The sequence below is a fragment of the Chlamydotis macqueenii genome, chromosome 3 (genome assembly GCF_036417535.1).
Source record: "Chlamydotis macqueenii isolate bChlMac1 chromosome 3, bChlMac1.mat, whole genome shotgun sequence".
Taxonomy (NCBI): Eukaryota; Metazoa; Chordata; class Aves; order Otidiformes; family Otididae; genus Chlamydotis; species Chlamydotis macqueenii.
Genome location: NC_141558.1, coordinates 91105749 through 91124750, shown reverse-complemented (window position 1 = coordinate 91124750; position 19002 = coordinate 91105749). Strand labels below are relative to the sequence as shown.

At 44.1% G+C, this 19002-nt stretch overlaps 1 protein-coding gene across 1 annotated transcript; it reads right to left on the bottom strand.

The window, feature by feature from the left end:
- Positions 1 to 133: 133 nt before the first annotated feature.
- Positions 134 to 15813, bottom strand: LOC147601352 (protein ELYS-like). Its single transcript, XM_086744614.1, has 19 exons — positions 15664 to 15813; positions 15185 to 15386; positions 14725 to 14897; positions 11412 to 11502; positions 11236 to 11325; positions 10933 to 11073; positions 10071 to 10175; positions 9364 to 9457; positions 8136 to 8259; positions 7965 to 8021; positions 6632 to 6775; positions 5821 to 6008; positions 5504 to 5648; positions 5278 to 5409; positions 3976 to 4123; positions 3739 to 3889; positions 2500 to 2680; positions 1155 to 1355; positions 134 to 754 (listed from the first exon to the last, which is right to left on the bottom strand). Exons 1-19 carry the CDS (start codon positions 15811 to 15813, stop codon positions 134 to 136), a joined length of 3138 nt encoding a protein of 1045 aa, XP_086600740.1.
- Positions 15814 to 19002: the final 3189 nt, after the last annotated feature.

Genomic DNA, 19002 nt, shown 5'->3' with positions numbered 1-19002 from the left:
TAACAGGATCTTGCGTTTTTCCCTCTGTCTCTCATATTGGTCATCTGCATAGCACAGTCCTTTGGAAAACGCATTTTATTTTAGCAGCAGCTTTAGTTCAGAAGGAGGCACAGCACATTTATCTCCAAGCGTCTCAAAGAGACTCATTATCTTGAGTATGGATTGGCTTCTGCGGCCTCAAGTAAGGCTTGCATACTGGGCATGTCCTTGTAATATAGTCCATTAAAGCTCTTAATATTTTGCCCTGTCCCCATGGGCTTCTAGAGATGGATTCTGTGCCTGCCAAGAGATGTTGTGCCGCCTTCCGAGCACTTCTTCTAGGAGCAACAGGAAGCTTACATTCTGTGGGAGGAAGTAATGATTTAGGCAGATCAAGGTCAGAATTTTCTGAAACTTCTGAAACTTCTGATGAACTCCTCTTTCTTCTTTCGCCTCTTTTAGCTGGCACACGTAGGAGGAGTTGGTCACTCGGCTGCACCTCTTCATCCTTGACAACCGTTTCAGTAAATAGTAAATGAATGCTTTTCCCTTTTCTTGCACTTTTGCTGGGACCGACTGCTGCTGTTCTCTTCGGATTAGCGTCAATCCGGACAGATTCTGGACTGCATTCACCATCAGGCAAATCACAGGCTAACTGTTCCTCTAGAGTATCACAGCTGTCTTGAAGACTGCCTGATGGGTGTAGTTCCCTGCATGGTGATGCTTCAGGTGCTGCTTCTGATGTTTGTGGCTTAACCGCACTCTCTTCAAGAACCTAAAGTTAAAAAATGTCAGGTAACACCTTATTAGGTACCAAACAGACTAACCTGAAACTGAGCTAGCTCAAACTGCGGACACCAAAACGCTGCTTTTCCTTTCCGATCACCACTGAATGCAACATTAGAAACATACCATGTACTCCCTACTGCAGCTCCTAACACCGCTTGAGGAAAAACCGCCAAGGTCACCGGTAGTTATGACCACTATGTTCCTGCAGGCACGTGATGTTACAGAAGGTCTAGCGCAAGCTTTTTTGACCAGACTCAAGCCTGCTGCTCTGATTTGCAATTCCAGTTCTCAATAGGAGGAGTTTTGGCAACCTTTACAACATCTAAATCAAATCACACTCCAAAAAGCCTTTAGCTGTAGAAATCACTAACCACAGCCCAGCTTACCTCGACAGTCCATTTTGCATTGGAGCTCTCTTCCCTGAAAGATACTCCAGGTTCCTCCACACGTAGAGGAGGAGTAACTGATCCTCCTCCTGGAGATGCCGAGGGAGTTGCTCGGGGTGCGGTGGGAAGGCTGGCTCTGAGACCCGACTGAGGAGTAAACCCAGGAAAACCAGAAGCAGATGTCGCCAAAACTTTAGCTTTCTACGACAAGAAATAAAAACATTGAGTTTAAAACCAGTTACATCGTCAAAACAGAAGAGTGCACTTGTCAAAAGTATTACTTTAAATAACAAACTGAGTCTGTACCAGCAGAGAGGACAAAGTTTAGCCTCTGTGCTGCTCTTTTTCCAAAGGTACAAAAAACCTTGATGAGGAAAACACATGCTTTTTATGACTCTGTTGGCTTTTTTTTTTCTCATGCCAATATAAGATGTTGTTTTTCAAAGTAATTTCCAGCAGAAACCAGAATATGGCAGCTTGTTGTCTGCAATGTTACCTCCCATCCCAGTCACTCCAGCAACTTCTTACACTGCTCTTCGAAGAGCCATACAACTTCCAGTGTTACCCCGCATACAGTGACTGAAATCACTGCCGTGCAAACGGGCAACCAGCAAAGCAACAGCCATAGCCTCTTTCTTCACTAACTCAACAGTCAATCTGCACGCGAGGCTAAACGTAGTGACACTGCTGTAAAAATACCTACACATCTTCATCTAGAAGCGTTCAGCTCTTCCTACCTCAGCTCAAGAAAGATTTTACGCTGCTGGAAGTGTTTAAAAGGAGGATAAAGAAAGCAGCGGAATGAGATGGACAGTACCAAGGAAGAAGAAACGGGCTGTCATTCAGAGGGGTCACAACTACTTTGTTCAGGTAGGAAAAGGCAAAAAGATCAGCACCAAGATAGTTCAAATGTTATTTCATTGCGTGGTAAGTGTTTGAGGGCAGTGAATGATAATACAGCTTAACAATTAATAACAAAAATTAATGCAAAAAGCCATCACTGAACTGGACACAGAGTGACATCACTTAACTGACATCACTTAGCAGTCACTTGCCTAACTGGACTAACACACTGAAGCATATACATTCCCGCTCGCAGGTATGCAAGTCAAATGGTACAGAGCATACTGCAGCTGAATTAGAACTGAACTTTCCCTCCTCAAGACGGTTCCCAACGTACCGCTTCCAAAAGGACTGCGTATACAGTAACCGCATGCATACCGGACATATTGCACAACTGGAATCCAACAGTGCTCATGTTAAATCCTTTGGTGGCTTCCTTTCAAAGGGAGCTGACGGGCTTTTGGTTTGGTTGGTTTTGTTACTGGCTTTTTAAAATACAAACCTTGACCACAAGAGGAGTCTCTAGTAACTTCAGCTCTGACACTCCCAAAAAATTCCTTTGAGAGATGGAAGCATGCAGATTTGATCGCAATGGGCTGGCTGCCATGAATGAAGTAGAAGCTCTGCACGGTGACTGCGCTGCAGAATATGAAGGAACAGGACGAACCACTGAATCCAGCAATCTGTTAAGGGAATCAAACATAGAAATAACTCAATGAAAAAAGTCATGCTGTGAACAAGACATCTGACAGGATCCTTAACAAAAATATTTTCTTTTCTTTTTTTTTATTATTTCTCCACATTTCATCCTTGATTTCCTAAATCACTGCCTCTAAGGTAACAGTAAGCCACTTTTAAGTTGCACAAGCAATGGAATTCTCGCAGCAGAAGAAAATTCATCTACATTTCCCTGCATGGACCACTTCAGCTTCTCCACCTACTTGCTGACCTTTTCTTTAACAGATACAAAACTGAATGCAAACAGAACACTTTGAAAACACAGGAGGTATACACACACATGCGTACGTAGACATACATGTATACGAGAAGCAACACCTTTGTGAAGGATTCATTCTGTAGATCTACTGTACCTGGAACGTTCTCTTGATAGTTTTGTAACTGGTCTCCCAGTAAATGCATCATGCAACTCTGCATCGGGGAGCGGACGTGTTATGCCTGGCGGTTCTGTAATTCTAGGAGGAGAATTAAGAGGAAAATGTAACTGACCTTCATCCCCCTGAAGTCCAAACCTACCAGAAGTCCAGGTGATTTGACCCTACCACCTGCAGGAAAATCACCAGGCAACTACTAGCCTCTTTTCCGCTCTTTAGAATGCTGCCTCTTTTCAAGTAGAAAAGGCAGAAACTAAGCAGAAACTGGGCAGGAAGTGGTGAAACATTACTCTCTGATCACACTTGCACGTCTATCCAAATCTGTACACCAACAGCTTGATGGTAACCACAGTTTTGTTTCAGGTACCTTCAGTTCTGTAAACACGTGGACCATCACGCAAATATCTGTAGTTGCATAGATAAGGTTATCACAGCAGAAAAACTCTCGCTCCAAATATTGCTTAGGATGGATTGGTTCTTAAAGGTCATCAATTGTACATGCAAAACTGCCAAACAAAGCTTTACTCAGGTGCACCTTCCCTCCTAAACACTAACATCATTCACACGTATTTCTCGCGCTCTCTCCAAACACGGAGCTCAAGACTAAACTTGGTTAAAAGGCTGCTTACCTGCCATCTTGGGAGAAACTGGTTTTCTGCTCATTCCCTGCGCGTACTTCTGCAATTTTGGACAACACGTTACTGATGAAAGTTCCTGTTGGATCCACGTTTCCTGCATTAGCTTGTTTTGTTGCTGTTGACAATGGCTTTGGTCTTGCAACTGTAAAACAAGAGGGAATAAAGATCAGCCTTGTGGAATCAAAGTGATGGCTGGTTGTCCACTGGACTTCTTCCCCTAAAAATTACCTTCTCTGAAGGCCGGTGAAGACAAATGGTAAGGCTTGGCTCTCTCTGCAGCCAGCTTCCTGTAAACTCTAGGAAGGACCTTGCCATATTGGTCTAATAGGGAATTTCTGACACCCACTCTCTCTCTCAGGCCAGGATCACGATCATGCTGATGAAGGAGAAACGTAAAGCAAAAAGTTAACCAAGTACAAGAGACTCATTGCACAGAACTAGCTCTGCTCTTTCTAAGGAGTGAATAAATTTCCTCTACTGAGAGAGTAAAACACATCCAGCGCAAGTTGGAACCAGCAGCACACCCCAGTTTCACCCGCTCTTTTGAGCAAAGTGGAAGGAACACCAGAACCGACAACTGGAAGTTCAAACAGTTCTGGCACTCGGCGGAGCCTTGTTCTGATACACTTGTTATCACCTGCAGTTTTCAAACGGCTTACGAAACAGCAGGCGTTCCCGTGTTTCTCCTGAAACACCAATGTCCGACACGACCCAATACACAGGACAATTGCAAATTCTGCTGGACAGAACCATGTGAATACTAAAACCAGGAAAAAAAGGTTGCTTACACACACCTTCCTGCTGGAGGAAAGTGTTCACATGCAGGACCTAACACTTCCAAAACCAGCTTTGGAGTCCGATTCCCTGGAAAGCTATGGCTCCGGAAAACTGCAAATACATCGTAGATGCATAACAGAAGTTCACATAACCCAAAATTTCATCTGGCTATTTTGAGAAACAGAAGTTAGCTCAGAATTTCTGTCCTAAAAGTGGCAGAATGGAAGTTGTGGAATTGTAGAGCTCCCACTGTAACTTGAGGAAAGAAAACAAAAACAACCCACATGCAAACTTGACGTGGGGACTGGCATCCAGGCTGCTCTCAGCTAGAAAAAATGGTTGCGTGCAAGATACAAGAGATGACATACAACATACCCTTCATTCCACACAAAGGAATGGCACAAACAACTTTCAATGATCTAGACCCCACACAACAGACGCATCTGAATAACTGAATGGTAAGACTGGCCGATAGAAACGATAGACGTTTACTCCTCAGATGCAAACCAACTCGTTTACGTAGAGTCAACAACGGTCTGTCACATTTAATGGAGAAAGGCACAGAGTAGCTTTGGAGGAGTGAAATATTTTGTTCAACTTTGAGGTTCAGCTGTAACTTTACGTGTACAAACTTACTCCTAGTTTTTCAAAGAATGGTATCAAACACAAAGCAGGATTTTGACTGAGTGCTATGAAAACCACTTAGCGACACCTAACAGAAACTGGCACACTTGACAGAACTTGTCCGCTTACCAGAAGATTAACGTTCATTGACTGATTCAGGTGCAGTGCTGGGATATAGTTGGCACGCTGCAGATGGTGGACTAAGAGAAGTTCTTGATTCTGACCACCAGCACTGGTCTGTAAAAACTTCTCCAAACACTCCTACGAGAAATCACACGTTTCAAAACTCTCTTACGATTCTGCCTCTTCTCTTCTCAAAGAGACAATTAAGCTTTCTTTTCTTGTCCACACATACCTGCTCAGCGTTGGTGAAAGGCAGCTTCAGTAAGGCTCCCATCAGCCCCATCTCCTGACAGGTTTCAAACACGTGTTGTAACAGCTCGTCTCTGTTCAACTGAGTGGTATGTTGCCGCAGCAGACTCCAAGCCTCCACCACGCACCTGTAATTAATTTGTTGGAGGTGTAAAGGAATATCTGCACGATAACCAACAAGATGCCCCAAAATTATCGTATTCCAAGGATAAAGGCAACTTAGGGCACCGTGATTTGTAGCATTTGCTCTCCACCTTTCCTGACCCTTGGAGGCCAAAATGGTGGGACAGATTTCTTTACCTATTGGACAACAACACACTGAGGAAAAGCCGCACTTCGCTACTGCTTGACATCGATGGCCTCATCATCTGCATGTAGCTGAGGGCTTGCTTATGCTCTCCTCGGCACATGAGGGACTGAACAATTCTCGTGTGTTGCCATGACACAGGTCTGAGTGTAGCCGGATGACAGAGCAGGGCCAGCGCATTCTGTAAACGTTAGAGACCAGCTTTGTTACCATCTCTACAGACATGCATGCTACAAAAACAGCCAAAAGTTGCTTAAGTAAGGCTGAATGTGTGCTAAATAAACTTAGATGACTAACTAATGAAATGCACAATAACAACCAATGAAATACAGGACGTGTCAATAAAGATTCTGAAATCTTTGCAGAAAAAAAACTTCAGTTAGCCAGACACAACAAAACGAGTGTTTTAAAAGCAGCAATTCACACTTCTCGAGGTGAATCAAGTCTCTGCATACAAACATCACTTCTCTTAAACCCATCACTAAACAAGAAGTTGTTCTCCCAGACAAACAGATTCTATTAACATTGTGACAGGCAAAGAACAACCTGCAGCATCAGCAAGAACATGTATTAGGTTGAAAAGCCAGTTTGGCTGTCTCCTGTCTCAAATCTTGCTGCTATGATCAGAGGTTTAAGTACCCAAACCACTGGTTTTGAAAACTGATTTCTGAAAATTCAAGTATCGAGCAGCTGATTAGAGCTGATTTCTTCTTTGTTTTAATCCCTTTCCTGTCAAGGTAGTTAAGACACGAGATGATCGCTTTGTACTGTAACGCATGTCTAACTACCCTGCAACATACTTACTTGGTAATCATTGTGATCTAGAAGCCAGAAACCTTGAATCAGCTTAACAAGACCCCGAGGGATACCAAAGGCAGCTGGGAAGAAGTCGATTGAAGTTGCTGGTTTTGGAAAGGAATGTATGATGTCTAGCAGCAAATACAGGGTCTGATATCAAGTAATTAAGGCTAATAAACTTGTTAGGCCAAAAAGTAATCCCATTCCATTTAGAAAAACAGCATGAACCAAGAATATAAAACTGGCAGGAAGCAGAAAATACTCTGGTATTAGTCTTGCCACTTTAAGCTCTTCTAACCTGAAGATGGTCAGGTCCTAACCACAAAAATGCATTCTGAAGAAAGAGCCAAAAGGAAATACTCTTTGCTTTCTCTAAGGCATGCAAAAAGCTGGCCTGCAGATCTGTCAATACCTCCCTTTTAAACTCTGGCTCCCTCTTTAGTCACTGGAGCTACCGCCTGGACATTCAGAACATTTCAACATCCAGTGCTTCAGTATTAAAGCCAGCCAGTTCTATACCTGCTTTTTTCTCTCCTTTCCTCAGCACATACACCAATGTAAACTATGGTCTCCTTACAAGCCATCTTAGCTCAGAAGGATTACAACTGCATTTAAACCAGTGTTGGTACATCAGTCAATGGTAGTGTCGCTTTCCCTTTCTGACATCGGCTTCTAGGGACACGTTCTAAGAAGACAGCTCTGGGCTACAACCATTTTCACACCCCTCGCTCTCTACGCTCCCCTCTCGGCTTAGGCAGCAAACAGCACAAGCAATCCTGTCTATTTCAGCAGCTTCAGAGTTAAGTTTCTGCCCAATGACTTTTCTCTTTTCCCTCCTTATTATTCTGTGTGCCTGCACTTTTTAGCAGAAGAAACGCCAGCGCTGTTCGCTGTGCTGGAAAACGGATGATTTTGGCAAGAATCAGGCACTGGTATACCCCTGTTAGAAATCCTTCTGCTCTGAAGCACCACGTGGTAGCGCACCACTCCAGCAAGCAGCCATTCGCTACAGGTATGGCTGCTTTAAAAAAATTTAAACCTGGGTTAAATTTTGAGAAAAGGTACGGGAAGCTTTTAGCTTTAACACTGCTTAGCACACCTGTTTCCCCGTATCAGAAAGGACTTGGCAACAAAACACTTTAAAAGATCATAACCACGCCACAGGACAAAGAAAGAAAACAACGCTTCTATCTACAACTTAATTCCAAACTCCAGGTTTTCCCTTGCATTGTGTTTGAAGCACACATTCCAAGATGGTATTGACTACGTAGGTGACAAACATTTAAGAGCACTTATGTGCCTATACTGAAGCTGCAATAAAAACAGCCAGGAAGGATACAATCGCATGCTTGTCGCTTTCTTCAACGCTTTCGAGCAAATAGAGATCCAGCAGTGCCTGAAATGCAAAAGGAAAAGTTTTTTACATCTCCTGTCCTTCATCAATTGTTGGCTTCTGGGTGCGGCTTGGGAGCATTTGGTTGTCTTTGTTTTCAGGGAACATAGCACTCACGTGTAAACTAGCAGGCGGATATTTCCCAGTTCCTCCTTCATCTCTCCGCCACAGCTTCTCCACTTGGTCTCCCAGCTGGGACACCATTCCATCAATCATCAGGCAGTCAGAATCCCATTTTCCTCTGCAACAGAAGGTTGCAAGGATACGGACAGAGTAACACACTAATTCCAGCCTCTCTGTGGAACACATTTCCTCCAGTCAAAACAACAACAAAAAAAAGCTCCCACAAGTCAAAGAAAGTAACAAACATACAAAGGCACAGTTAGGACTTGAAATGCACATGGAAGACATTTCACAGGCAATCAAAAGTGTTCTTTGGTTCCTATTACATAATGAAAGGAGTTCAAAACACAAAGTGCAGACAAAGTTTTTTAAGTGCCAAAAATAACCGCTCTCCTCTCATGTAACAGAGGAAAGGTTAACAGTATCAAAACACCACGTCTATTCTTTATCACAAATCTAACGTTTCCAATTGGAGCGTTCCCGTACACAGCTGTGAGACAACATAACGGACATTGCAGGTTTTGTTCTCAGCATCTCACTTTGGTTCCCGGAAAAAAAGATACTTCCAGGCAGCTGAGCACACAGGTCAAGTTTAGGATCATCTTAAGCAGCATTTATGTTTCTATACACGTGCCATTACAACTACGGATGGCTGAGGTTTTTATCTCCTTTAGGTCTTTCTTTAGCTTTCAGTACCATTGCTGAAGAAAAACCTGTGATCACCTAATCCAAGGCGTATCACCTGCATGCTAGTTGAACTACACAGATGTACTTGTCAGGATGGAATTTAGGCCAATACAAGTATTACCATCTAGAACTAGTCAATAGAAGAGGCAATTTTTTTTTTTTTGGAAACCCACTTTCTTCTTTGTCCAAAAGAACTCTTCTGTGAGTCCCCTGCTTTGCTGAACTGGAGACCACTGATCCTAACCGAATCACGTGATCTTTTGCAGCAGGAACAAATTATGCTGATTAGCCAATGAATTAAGTACGCTACAGAAGAATGACGATACCAGCCAATGTCACTAAGCAGATGTACATACAAACATCTTAACACAGGAAAGCCACCTCTGCGTTCAACAGAACACAGGCATGACTGAAGCCAAGAGCATTGCCGGCCAACGCCTTGAGCATAGCAAATACAGCTGTTGACACAAAAGCCCTTCACTTCCACTTCTGAACTGGCACTCAAACTGTTCTGGAGTTTTCCTCTAAGTCTTACCTCGACAAACGCTCAAGTTTCTGTCGATGACCAGCGTAGTAGCTCTGAAGCAGAGCATAGTTGTAGAAAGGTCTAGAGAAATGCGTAGCATCATCTACAGGCAACAAAGTAAAAGCAAGTTACACAAGTCATATTGCTTTTTTAAAAGAAATGTTTTCACTAAAAAGACAAAGATCATACAAGCTAAGCATCAAGAAGCAGAGGCAAGCCTCCAGCTTTAAAAGAAGGGAATGGGTTTTTAAACATGTCACGTAACAATTAAGGCTGGCCATAGAACTGATAATCCATCCAAATAAAGAACTATTTCCAAGGGGCGTTTCTTCCTCAAGCAACCAGTAAAAAGTTCAAAACACGCGCATCATGCGTTTACTCTAAAAAGAAGCATTCCAGGATTTGTTGTTTAATAGTATTGTGTTTAAAATCCCAAGTGCTTCAAGCTGTGGACACAACCAGGTCCTTGAAGGCAAAAACTTATGGCTATTGCTAAGAAACATCCAGGAAAGGAACTGCTTGCATTATTCTACACTAGGTAATTGAAAAACCAGGACAATCTCCATTTCACCAAGAGACCTTCAGCATATGCCACCCGTGAAACAACACGACTTGTTCTTGATGAAACATCTACCAAGGCACGGCTAAGCATGTGTCCAGAGCAATCACTTACTGGAGAGCCTCCCTCTTACAAACGTCTCAGAGTTTATGCTTACCTAAACCCTCTGGAAGGAGACCGGATTGACAGAACCAGATGACCACTAGGGCGTACAAAGACATGAGGCTCGTTACCACCTGCTTATTGGTCAAGTCGGCAAAACCTGAAAAAAAAAGCATAAGATCATGTGTGTTACGCACTTCCTTTCATTTCTTCATCAGACTTAATAGAAAGGACCAAAATGTCAGGGCAGAAATCTTTGCCTTTTCCACTATCACTTTCTTACGTGAAGAAAAAACCCACCATCACCACCACAACAAAAAGCAACCCCTGCAAAGAACCAGATTCACTAAAGGTTACAATAAAAGAAAACAAAGCCTGAACTATTAAATACACTCATGAATAAGACCTTTGTGGCTCACGTAGCAGAGATTTTTACTATAGCAAAGGGATAGCCTTTTTATTTTCCGCAATATCCCAAGACAAATCCATCGTCTAAAAAGCTACAGAAACTCAAGTAACTTACAAGTGGCTCACCTATGCTTCCTTGATATTTTTAAGCAATTTGCAATACAATATTTGCCTGCAGTTATAAATAGCTAGCTAAGAACTGAAAAGAACAGTTTTCAGCATTACCACATTCAGCTGCGGTCATTCCAACCCAGTCACTTACAGGGCTTCCTGCTGAATGTGGCCTCCCCTACCCACTTGCACGGACCCCACAACAAACCATTTCCCTGCCCTCACTGCGCATGCAGTGCTAGTGCCAACCTCTCAGATTTAAGCCCCTTCTCCCACCTAAAGCTGACTCTCTTCCAGTCATCCAAAACAACAGCAGCTCGTGTTTCCACAATTACAACCCAAGCAATTTTCCAGGTCCTAAGAAAACATACCCAAGATTTAGCCATACTGTCACAAACCTTTTCCAGTAAGCTCCAGTGCTTCCCTTGGAAAATGGTTTAGGACTTTGCCGAGGTTGCCAAAAAGCAACTGGCAGTGCTGAAGAGACTGCAATGTCTGAGGGCCAAGGAAGTTGCACAAGCCATCAAACAGCGGAACACCTGCTCAAGAATAAATAGGAGATCATTAGCCTGCAGAGCAATTTCAGAGTTTCACAGGACACTTAATGAACCGCGTGCGAGTTCATGTACCCGCAGAGCACCCAATAAGCTCAACCAGGAAGCATGATTTTCTGGTTGCACAATGACTACACTAGTACTCACAGATCTGGTCAAATTCATCTTTTGTGTTGATCACCTTGTTCCATGTCCACTCAAGAACAAACCGTAAATTAGCAGCAGAACTTGGCCGCGCTTTAAAAAAAGAAAACAAACAAGGAATGTATCAGCCATTTCAAACTACAAAATAAAGAACAGAAAAACAATGGAAGAAGCATTACCTTCACATGTCCAGTGTTGAATGCATCCAGTCAGATGTGCTAATGACCCTGTCTGGACAGCAGCTGACAATATCGCTTCTAACTGCTCCTCCTAAACACAGCAGACAAAATACAATGAGAATCCTACACCCTTTCAAGAGCTGAACCATCACCAGTAAATGTTTGCTTCTAACTGCCTACTCCTTCAGACATCACAAAGTCAGCTCCTTACAGCACAGGAGGTTACAGCTAGGTTTGAAGACTACACTCTGGGAGCAGCACCAAGCTACGGAAGGGAAATGTTTCCAAATAAACACAGGTTATATGAATTGTACTTCTGTGGAGAAAGGTTATGCTCTAAAGCCTGGGCACTGGAATCTACTGTATTTCGCATCACAAGCACTCTACTGGAGATGGATGTTCCCGCTGTCATGCTAGAGCGTCAGGCACGCCCAGGTTTCCTCTAGTAAGCCCACAGGCGTTTTAAACATCTGTTGTCTAGACATCTGGCCTGGCAATGTGGAACTAGGACAGTAAAATCCATAAGAAACTATGAACCATTTATACAGTGGTCTGGCTATGAGGATGCTTTACTTGCATCATTCTGCTAGGTTAAACCAAGGATTACTGGGAAATCAAACCGGTCGGAACAGAGCTAGCTAGAGATAGGGTAAAGGCATGAAGCCTCTCCTCTAAGAGATACAGCCCACACTCACTGCATTTCTGCTCTCTTTGAAAACAATGACTACAATTTCATTCCTCTTTCTGGCTGTTAGAAACCAGATTACGGGAAAACACCACAGGCTTCCTCCGTGTTCAGGAGCAAACCAGAATGCAACCTCCCAGCTCTATCCCATACCAAACTGGTCTGTGGACAAGTTGCCAAAACTACCATTCTTCTTCACCCGAGGTACGTACGACTTCCAAACATCGTCACCTATTTCCAAAGAAAGGAACATGCCACTAGTCACAGAGTGATGATGGATTTTGGGATATAAAGCCCCAGCAAAAAAAATATATACTTATAATGAGAAATTACATGTTCAAGCAGAATCACGTACAGCCGAGGCAGAGTTCTAGGATGCCAGGTTTGACTGACAGTAGTACATGAAAATCACTTTCAAAGGCCAACCATGTTATGGGCTTACTGAAGAAAAAGCTGAACATATGGTCAGCCGCAGCTGAAGATAGGACATCACAAAACACGTGGACTTCACTGCCACCAAAAGAGAGGCCTTGCCGACGCCTCCCGTCTCGCCGGCTGCTCCTTTGTCCTACTCCTGTATTCCTCTGGCTTACCCTGCACTGACCTGAACACTTTCAGAGCCAAGCTCACTCCCTAAGCAGATGAGAAATTAACCCAAAAAGTAGATGGTTTTCCACCAGGTGAGAAAGTTGAACTGGCTTGCAGAGAGAAGTAGCAAGCATAAAAGACGGCACAAGGAAGGAGGCAGGCCAACACACTGGGAAGAAGGAGAGGGAATTCGTCCGTCTCCATCTTACGGCAGTACGCCGTCATGCTAGCTCATACATGTGTGAAACCACACACTCTGTTTGCAAGGAGACCTAAAATGCCCTTTACATTTAGAAAAGACACCACCCAAGACACAGTCCATCAACTGGCAACTCCCTTTCCAACACAGAGACTCGCTGTCTCCCTGAGAAAGGCTGCACCTGACAGGCGTCATTCTTTCATTCTGACAGATGTGGAAGCTAAAGGGATTTCAGGGAAGCGTTGCTTGGTCATCAGAGCATGGACAACACGGTGTGATGCTATTCAGATCACGTTTCCTAAGGAAACAGGACAGAGAGCGGGAAGAAGCCAGAGGAGAAGAAGAAATGGAAGAAAACCTATGTTCCTTTGAGAAAAACAGCATCCGCTTGCTTATTTACATCTTTAGAGACGACAAATATAGATCTTTTGGAGTTGTTATTAAGGACTGAGTCAATGACATTTTCCCCAGAAAAACAGGAAGCAACTCACAAGCATTGGAACAGCGGAGATGGAAAAGACCCTTTCTGCGCCTTAGCAGTCCGGTTCAGCGAACTGGCACTTTGCCGTACGTCACTCCTGCAGAAAGAGGATTTAGCGAGTGAGTTAGCAGGTGCTTTAGTGAGTACCACCGGGTCATTTCTTTCCCACTTCGGCAGAAAGCCTCCCCCTGACGGTTTAGGCAAAACCCCTACGCTTAATCCAAAACCTAACTTTTAGTCTAAAGGGCCACTAGCATAACAGAGGCGATCTGTGTCCAAACTCCACTATCAGCCTTATTTCACTCAAGTGCAGCCTACAGATTGTCGTGCAGAGTTTGCACGGAAGCTCCACAAGCTGTCAGAGAAGCACAGATCTACAGCAGAAGGTGAGAAGAAAAAAGAATTTCAGCTCTCTATCCCAACAGGCCCCAGCAGCTAAGATCCTGTATCTGATGCAGACCATAGGTTTGGTTTCCCTTGAAATGGAAAAAAATAAAACTAAACCAGCACAGATCAGAATTTGACACTAGCGCCAGTTTACCCAGCTACCTCCTATGGTTATTCTCTAAATCGACTAGACTTTCATTCAAGAGCTGCAGTCTAACGTGGCTAAGCTAGCAAAAGTTCCTAAAGTCCCTCCTGGAATGACGCTCTTTTTCACGTGGCTTGCCGCACCTGGACAGACAGACGTAGGCGCCAAGTGTCTCAGTACAAAACACGCACGCAGCCTCCCTAAGAGCGGGAGGCAGCAGCCAGCAAGACGTTTCCAGCACACCACGCCGGAATGCCACTGCGCAGGTATGCCACCAGAGTGCTGGGCCCTCCCAGCACGGGTTCTGGAATCACAGAATCACAATGAAGAGAAAGGCGGTCCAGAATCTCTGCAGGTCGTCTGGCCCAACCCCCCTGGAGACCCCAAGCAGGGTCACCTAGAGCAGGCTGTCAGCTAGAGCCAGGATCATCTCCAGATGCCTTTTGAATACCTAATTCCAAAACGGGCTTTTGCCAACAGCAGCCAGACAACCTGAACTGCAAAAACATTTGCAACACACACTACAGGCCCAGATTTTTGAGGGCGCTCTCCTGCCGATTCAAGGATGCTCTCCAGCACACAAGTGAGTGAAGGTGCGTGTTGAAGGATTTAGCAGTCAAGTCACCATCAGGGACTCCCACGTTGCCCGCATCCACCGCTCGTTCTCAGACAGCAAAAACCACAGATCAAGGTCACACCTTTCTGCAACTTCTGACAAACTCCTCTTTCTTTTTCTGCCTTCTTTTAGTTGGCAGATGTAGGAGGAGTTGGCAACTTGGCTGCACCTCTTCATCCTTGACAACCATTTTAGTGAATGGAAAAATATACTTTTCCATTTTCTTGCCCTTTTGCTGGGACTGATTGCTGTTTTTCTCTTAGGATCAATGTCAATCTGGCCAGCTTCTTGATTGCATTCACCATCTTTAGTATCAGGCAAATCACAGGCAAACTGGTGATCCAACTGCAGACAGCAAAATGCTGCTTTTCCTTTCCGATCACCACTGAATGCAACATTAGAAACATACCATGTACTCCCTACTGCAGCTCCTAACACCACTCGAGGAAAAACCGCCAAGGTCACCGGTAGTTATGACCACTATGTTCCTGCAGGCACGTGATGTTACAGAAGGTCTAGCGCAAGCTTTTTTGACCAGACTCAAGCCTGCTGCTCTGATTTGCAATTCCAGTTCTCAACAGGAGGAGTTTTGGCAACCTTTACAACATCTAAATCAAATCACACTCCAAAAAGCCTTTAGCTGTAGAAATCACTAACCACAGCCCAGCTTACCTCGACAGTCCATTTTTTCATTGGAGCTCTCTTTCCTGAAAGATACTCCAGGTTCCTCTGCGCGCAGAGGAGGAGTAACTGATCCTCCTCCTGGAGATGCCAAGGGAGTTGCTAGGGGTGCGGTGGGAAGGCTGGCTCTGAGACCGGACTGAGGAGTAAACCCAGGAAAACCAGAAGCAGATGTCGCCAAAACTTTAGCTTTCTACGACAAGAAATAAAAACATTGAGTTTAAAACCAGTTACCTCGTCAAAACAGAAGAGTGCACTTGTCAAAAGTATTACTTTAAATAACAAACTGAGTTTGTACCAGCAGAGAGGACAAAGTTTAGCCTCTGTGCTGCTCTTTTTCCAAAGGTACAAAAAACCTTGATGAGGAAAACACATGCTTTTTATGACTCTGTTGGCTTTTTTTTTTTCCTCATGCCAACATAAGATGTTGTTTTTCAAAGTAATTTCCAGCAGAAACCAGAACATGGCACCTTGTTGTCTGCAATGTTACCTCCCATCCCAGTCACTCCAGCAACTTCTACACTGCTCTTCAAAGAGCCATACAACTTCCAAGTGTTACCCCGCATACAGTGACTGAAATCACTGCCGTGCAAACGGGCAACCAGCAAAGCAACAGCCATAGCCTCTTTCTTCACTAACTCATCAGTCAATCTGCACGCGAGGCTAAACGTAGTGACACTGCTGTAAAAATACCTACACATCTTCATCTAGAAGCGTTCAGCTCTTCCTACCTCAGCTCAAGAAAGATTTTACGCTGCTGGAAGTGTTTAAAGGGAGGATAAAGAAACCAGCGGAATGAGATGGACAGTACCGAACAAGAAGAAACAGGCTGCCTAGAAGGTAAAGATAAGTTGAAATGAAATTAAGCCCAGGAGGAGAGCAGAAGTTGTTCTCTCATTATCCCACTTCTGTTTTATTAAGTTGAAATAGTTTTCCCCAAGTTGAGTCTGTTTTGCCCCGAACGGTAATGCCAATGACCTCTCCCTGCGCTTATCTCAAACCTCAAGCTTTTTTGGTGCATTCTCTCTCCCTCATTCCCTCAGAGAGCGGGGAGAGGGAGTGAGAGGCTGCGTAGCCTGGGACAAATGGCATCCCTGCATCAGTCTCGCTGGGGAGGCCGGTGAGGGAAAACAAAGGGCTCTTTCTTAAGGGGAGTAATACAGGAGTAAATCACAAGCAGCCTTCAGTAAGCAGGGTGGCATTTTTGTCGACAGAAGGCACTACTGCACGAGAGTGAAGCTTTCTTCTTTGCAGCAGCGCGAGGATCCACTGCACTACAAGTGGAGAAGGATGCTGATGGAGTGGTCCAGCAGCTACACAAGCTGTCCTGCAAGGCTAAAAACATCGCTCCTACTGTACAGAACAGGTACGGCACTACAAAGGTACTTCCATACGCTATAAAGGTGTACAGAAGAAAGCATTTGTGTTTTTGCTGAGGTGCTGGAAAGCCTTTCTCAACGCCCTGCGCAAGAGTGGCATGAGGAAGCGCAGCGGAGACTAAAGATCAGCTCACTTTATGGTAGGTAAAGGAAGATCAGGGTTTGACCAGTTGTTACAAAGCGTTTACTAAAACCTAATGTTTGGTTCTCATGTTAGAGATCAATTAATTACACCTGCGACAAGTTATCATTTCAGGGTTCATCTGTAAATCTAGCTGCATCACATCAGCTCTTGGTTCCACACTGATTTAGAGGATCCACTATGGCTTGTACCATAAGCAGCTCCGCAGAGTCACAGGTTCTATTTTTGTTAATTTGAACACCACTCGGTCTTCTAAAGTTGCACCTGGAAAGATCCTGGAAGGAAGTGACACTTCGTGCTAGTCTCACCTGCTCCTGCTTGTTCTTTTCCCAATTCCACGGGGCTTTGAAGAGCTCTTTGCACACAACACACACCAGACTTCTGTTTGCACCCTATCCGATCATCGGATCTACCTCTTCCCTGAGCTGGTCTCACCATACGCCAGCAGAGCAGTTATAACCTTGCCGGGCGTTCTCCAGCACTCCGTCACCAAGATCAGAAAAAACCTCTCTCTAGTAAACAACCAAGTGCATCCTCCTCATAGATGAGCAAGAAAACGCATACACAAGCACCGCCGTGCAGCAGTGGTTGCAGAAGCGCAAGACTGGAACGTATTCTGAAAACCAGCTTTTTAATGGTGTCAGAAAAGGGAAGGACACTCAGACCCGAGGAGTTTTCCTTGAACGGCGTTACCTGTGGCCTTAGTAGCACACTGGGCATGTACAAGTATTAAGGCAAACGAATTAAGTCAATAGGAATCAGTTAACGCTTTAAGCACTAAGTGGCTATCAAAAGGTGGATTTGCTTTGACTCTCCTTCATGTTGTAACCTGGAATCAATACTTTCTTTAGCCTTAATTTCTAAACATTCAAAGAAGAAAGTCTTAGGAACATTGGTGTTAACTCTCTGAGGTAACTCAGGGAACCACTGCTACTGCAACTTTTATTTATTTTACAAATTACCTTCTAACAACAGCCCTCAATCTCTGTGTTTCCTGTAAGTAAAATCTGCCATTACACCTCTTTTCATTCTTTTTGAAAGGTGACAGTCTGTTATCTCAAGGCAGTCAGTCTTCCAGTGGAACTTTCTCTGACATTACAACAAAGCAGATGCAGCAAAACACTCTTGAGAAATTCCAGCTTTTCTTTAGGGGGATAAAAACACACACCCCTCAAGGAATTAAATTTCCTCTAGAGAAACTTCAGAATTGCTGCGTTTCGTGATGAACTGTACCAAGTAGCTCCTAGGAAACTCTCATCTTGATCACTACAGAATTGCCGCTCTACGCCCCTAAAGCTTTCTGCACGCATCCACACCGATGCATCACCTTCTCCTGCTGTCACGGGCCCCTCGTGCCCTTCTCTGGCACCATGAATATTATCTTCCCCTCAGATATGTGCGCAAACACCTCCAATTCTCTGTTAAGACTCCTAGTCTGCTCAGCCACTCCGCCCCCAAGCCCTTTCAGTCTTTTAAAAGGCAGTCTCCTTCCCAATTCCTCCTCACCCTTAAGAAGCACTGACCGTGCACCGGCTCTCTCTCACCCTTCTGGAAATGATCTTTCCCACTCTAGCCTTTACATACTTGCAGCGCGACTACAAGTACAATCTATTTTCTCCACTTCATTATAAACTCATCCTTGAGTTGCCATCTTGATGCTGTTAGCTAGCTTCCCTTCCTTTTCTCAGGCTCCAACAACAACACCGCCAGTGCCTGGTCTTGCTTCCGCTTCCTTCTATGTCCTTCAACTTTCTCAAATCCCGTCCCTTGTTACGCATTACGCTTACACGCCCGTTCTTCGTCAACTGCTCCCTGGGTAACTGCCCAGCACCAAAGAACTATGCACTGAACCTAAGTTAATTGAAACACAAAATGGAGGAAAACATTTTAACATAGAATTGGATTAAAACTCCTTTAAACTAAAAAAAATCACTGGACTATTATAAACCTTTAGGAAGTTACTAAACCCCGTGCCAGTTTTCTTGTTATTGCTATTGCTTTCTTTTTTTCTCCAAAGCCCTGCCAAATGAGGGAAATGCAGCTGAGCTGGTTAAAAAATACAGAAGCTAAAAATCACTATAAATTATTAATTAAATCAGCTAATATCATGTTTTCATTTGTTCTAATTGATTTCCATACCAAAAGCCATACTGTAAGCAACAGAAGCATTGCTAGACCTTCCTCCTCTTTCATGGTATTTATACTGCAGTTCAAGTACAAAATAGTCAAGAACAAATAATTACTGATCTGACTGAAAAGGTCTCACTCGTGCTGCCACCTTCCCCTCT

What these genes read in the sequence shown, in the direction of transcription:
- LOC147601352 (XM_086744614.1), bottom strand. Translation starts at nt 15,813, where the DNA reads ATGGCTGTTGCTTTGCTGGTTGCCCGTTTGCACGGCAGTGATTTCAGT. An exon ending in TAGATCACAATGATTACCAA is followed by an intron (nt 6,009 to 6,631) that starts GTAAGTATGTTG and finishes TAACGTTTACAG; the next exon opens with AATGCGCTGGCCCTGCTCTG. An exon ending in CTTTCACCAACGCTGAGCAG is followed by an intron (nt 5,410 to 5,503) that starts GTATGTGTGGAC and finishes GATTTCTCGTAG; the next exon opens with GAGTGTTTGGAGAAGTTTTT.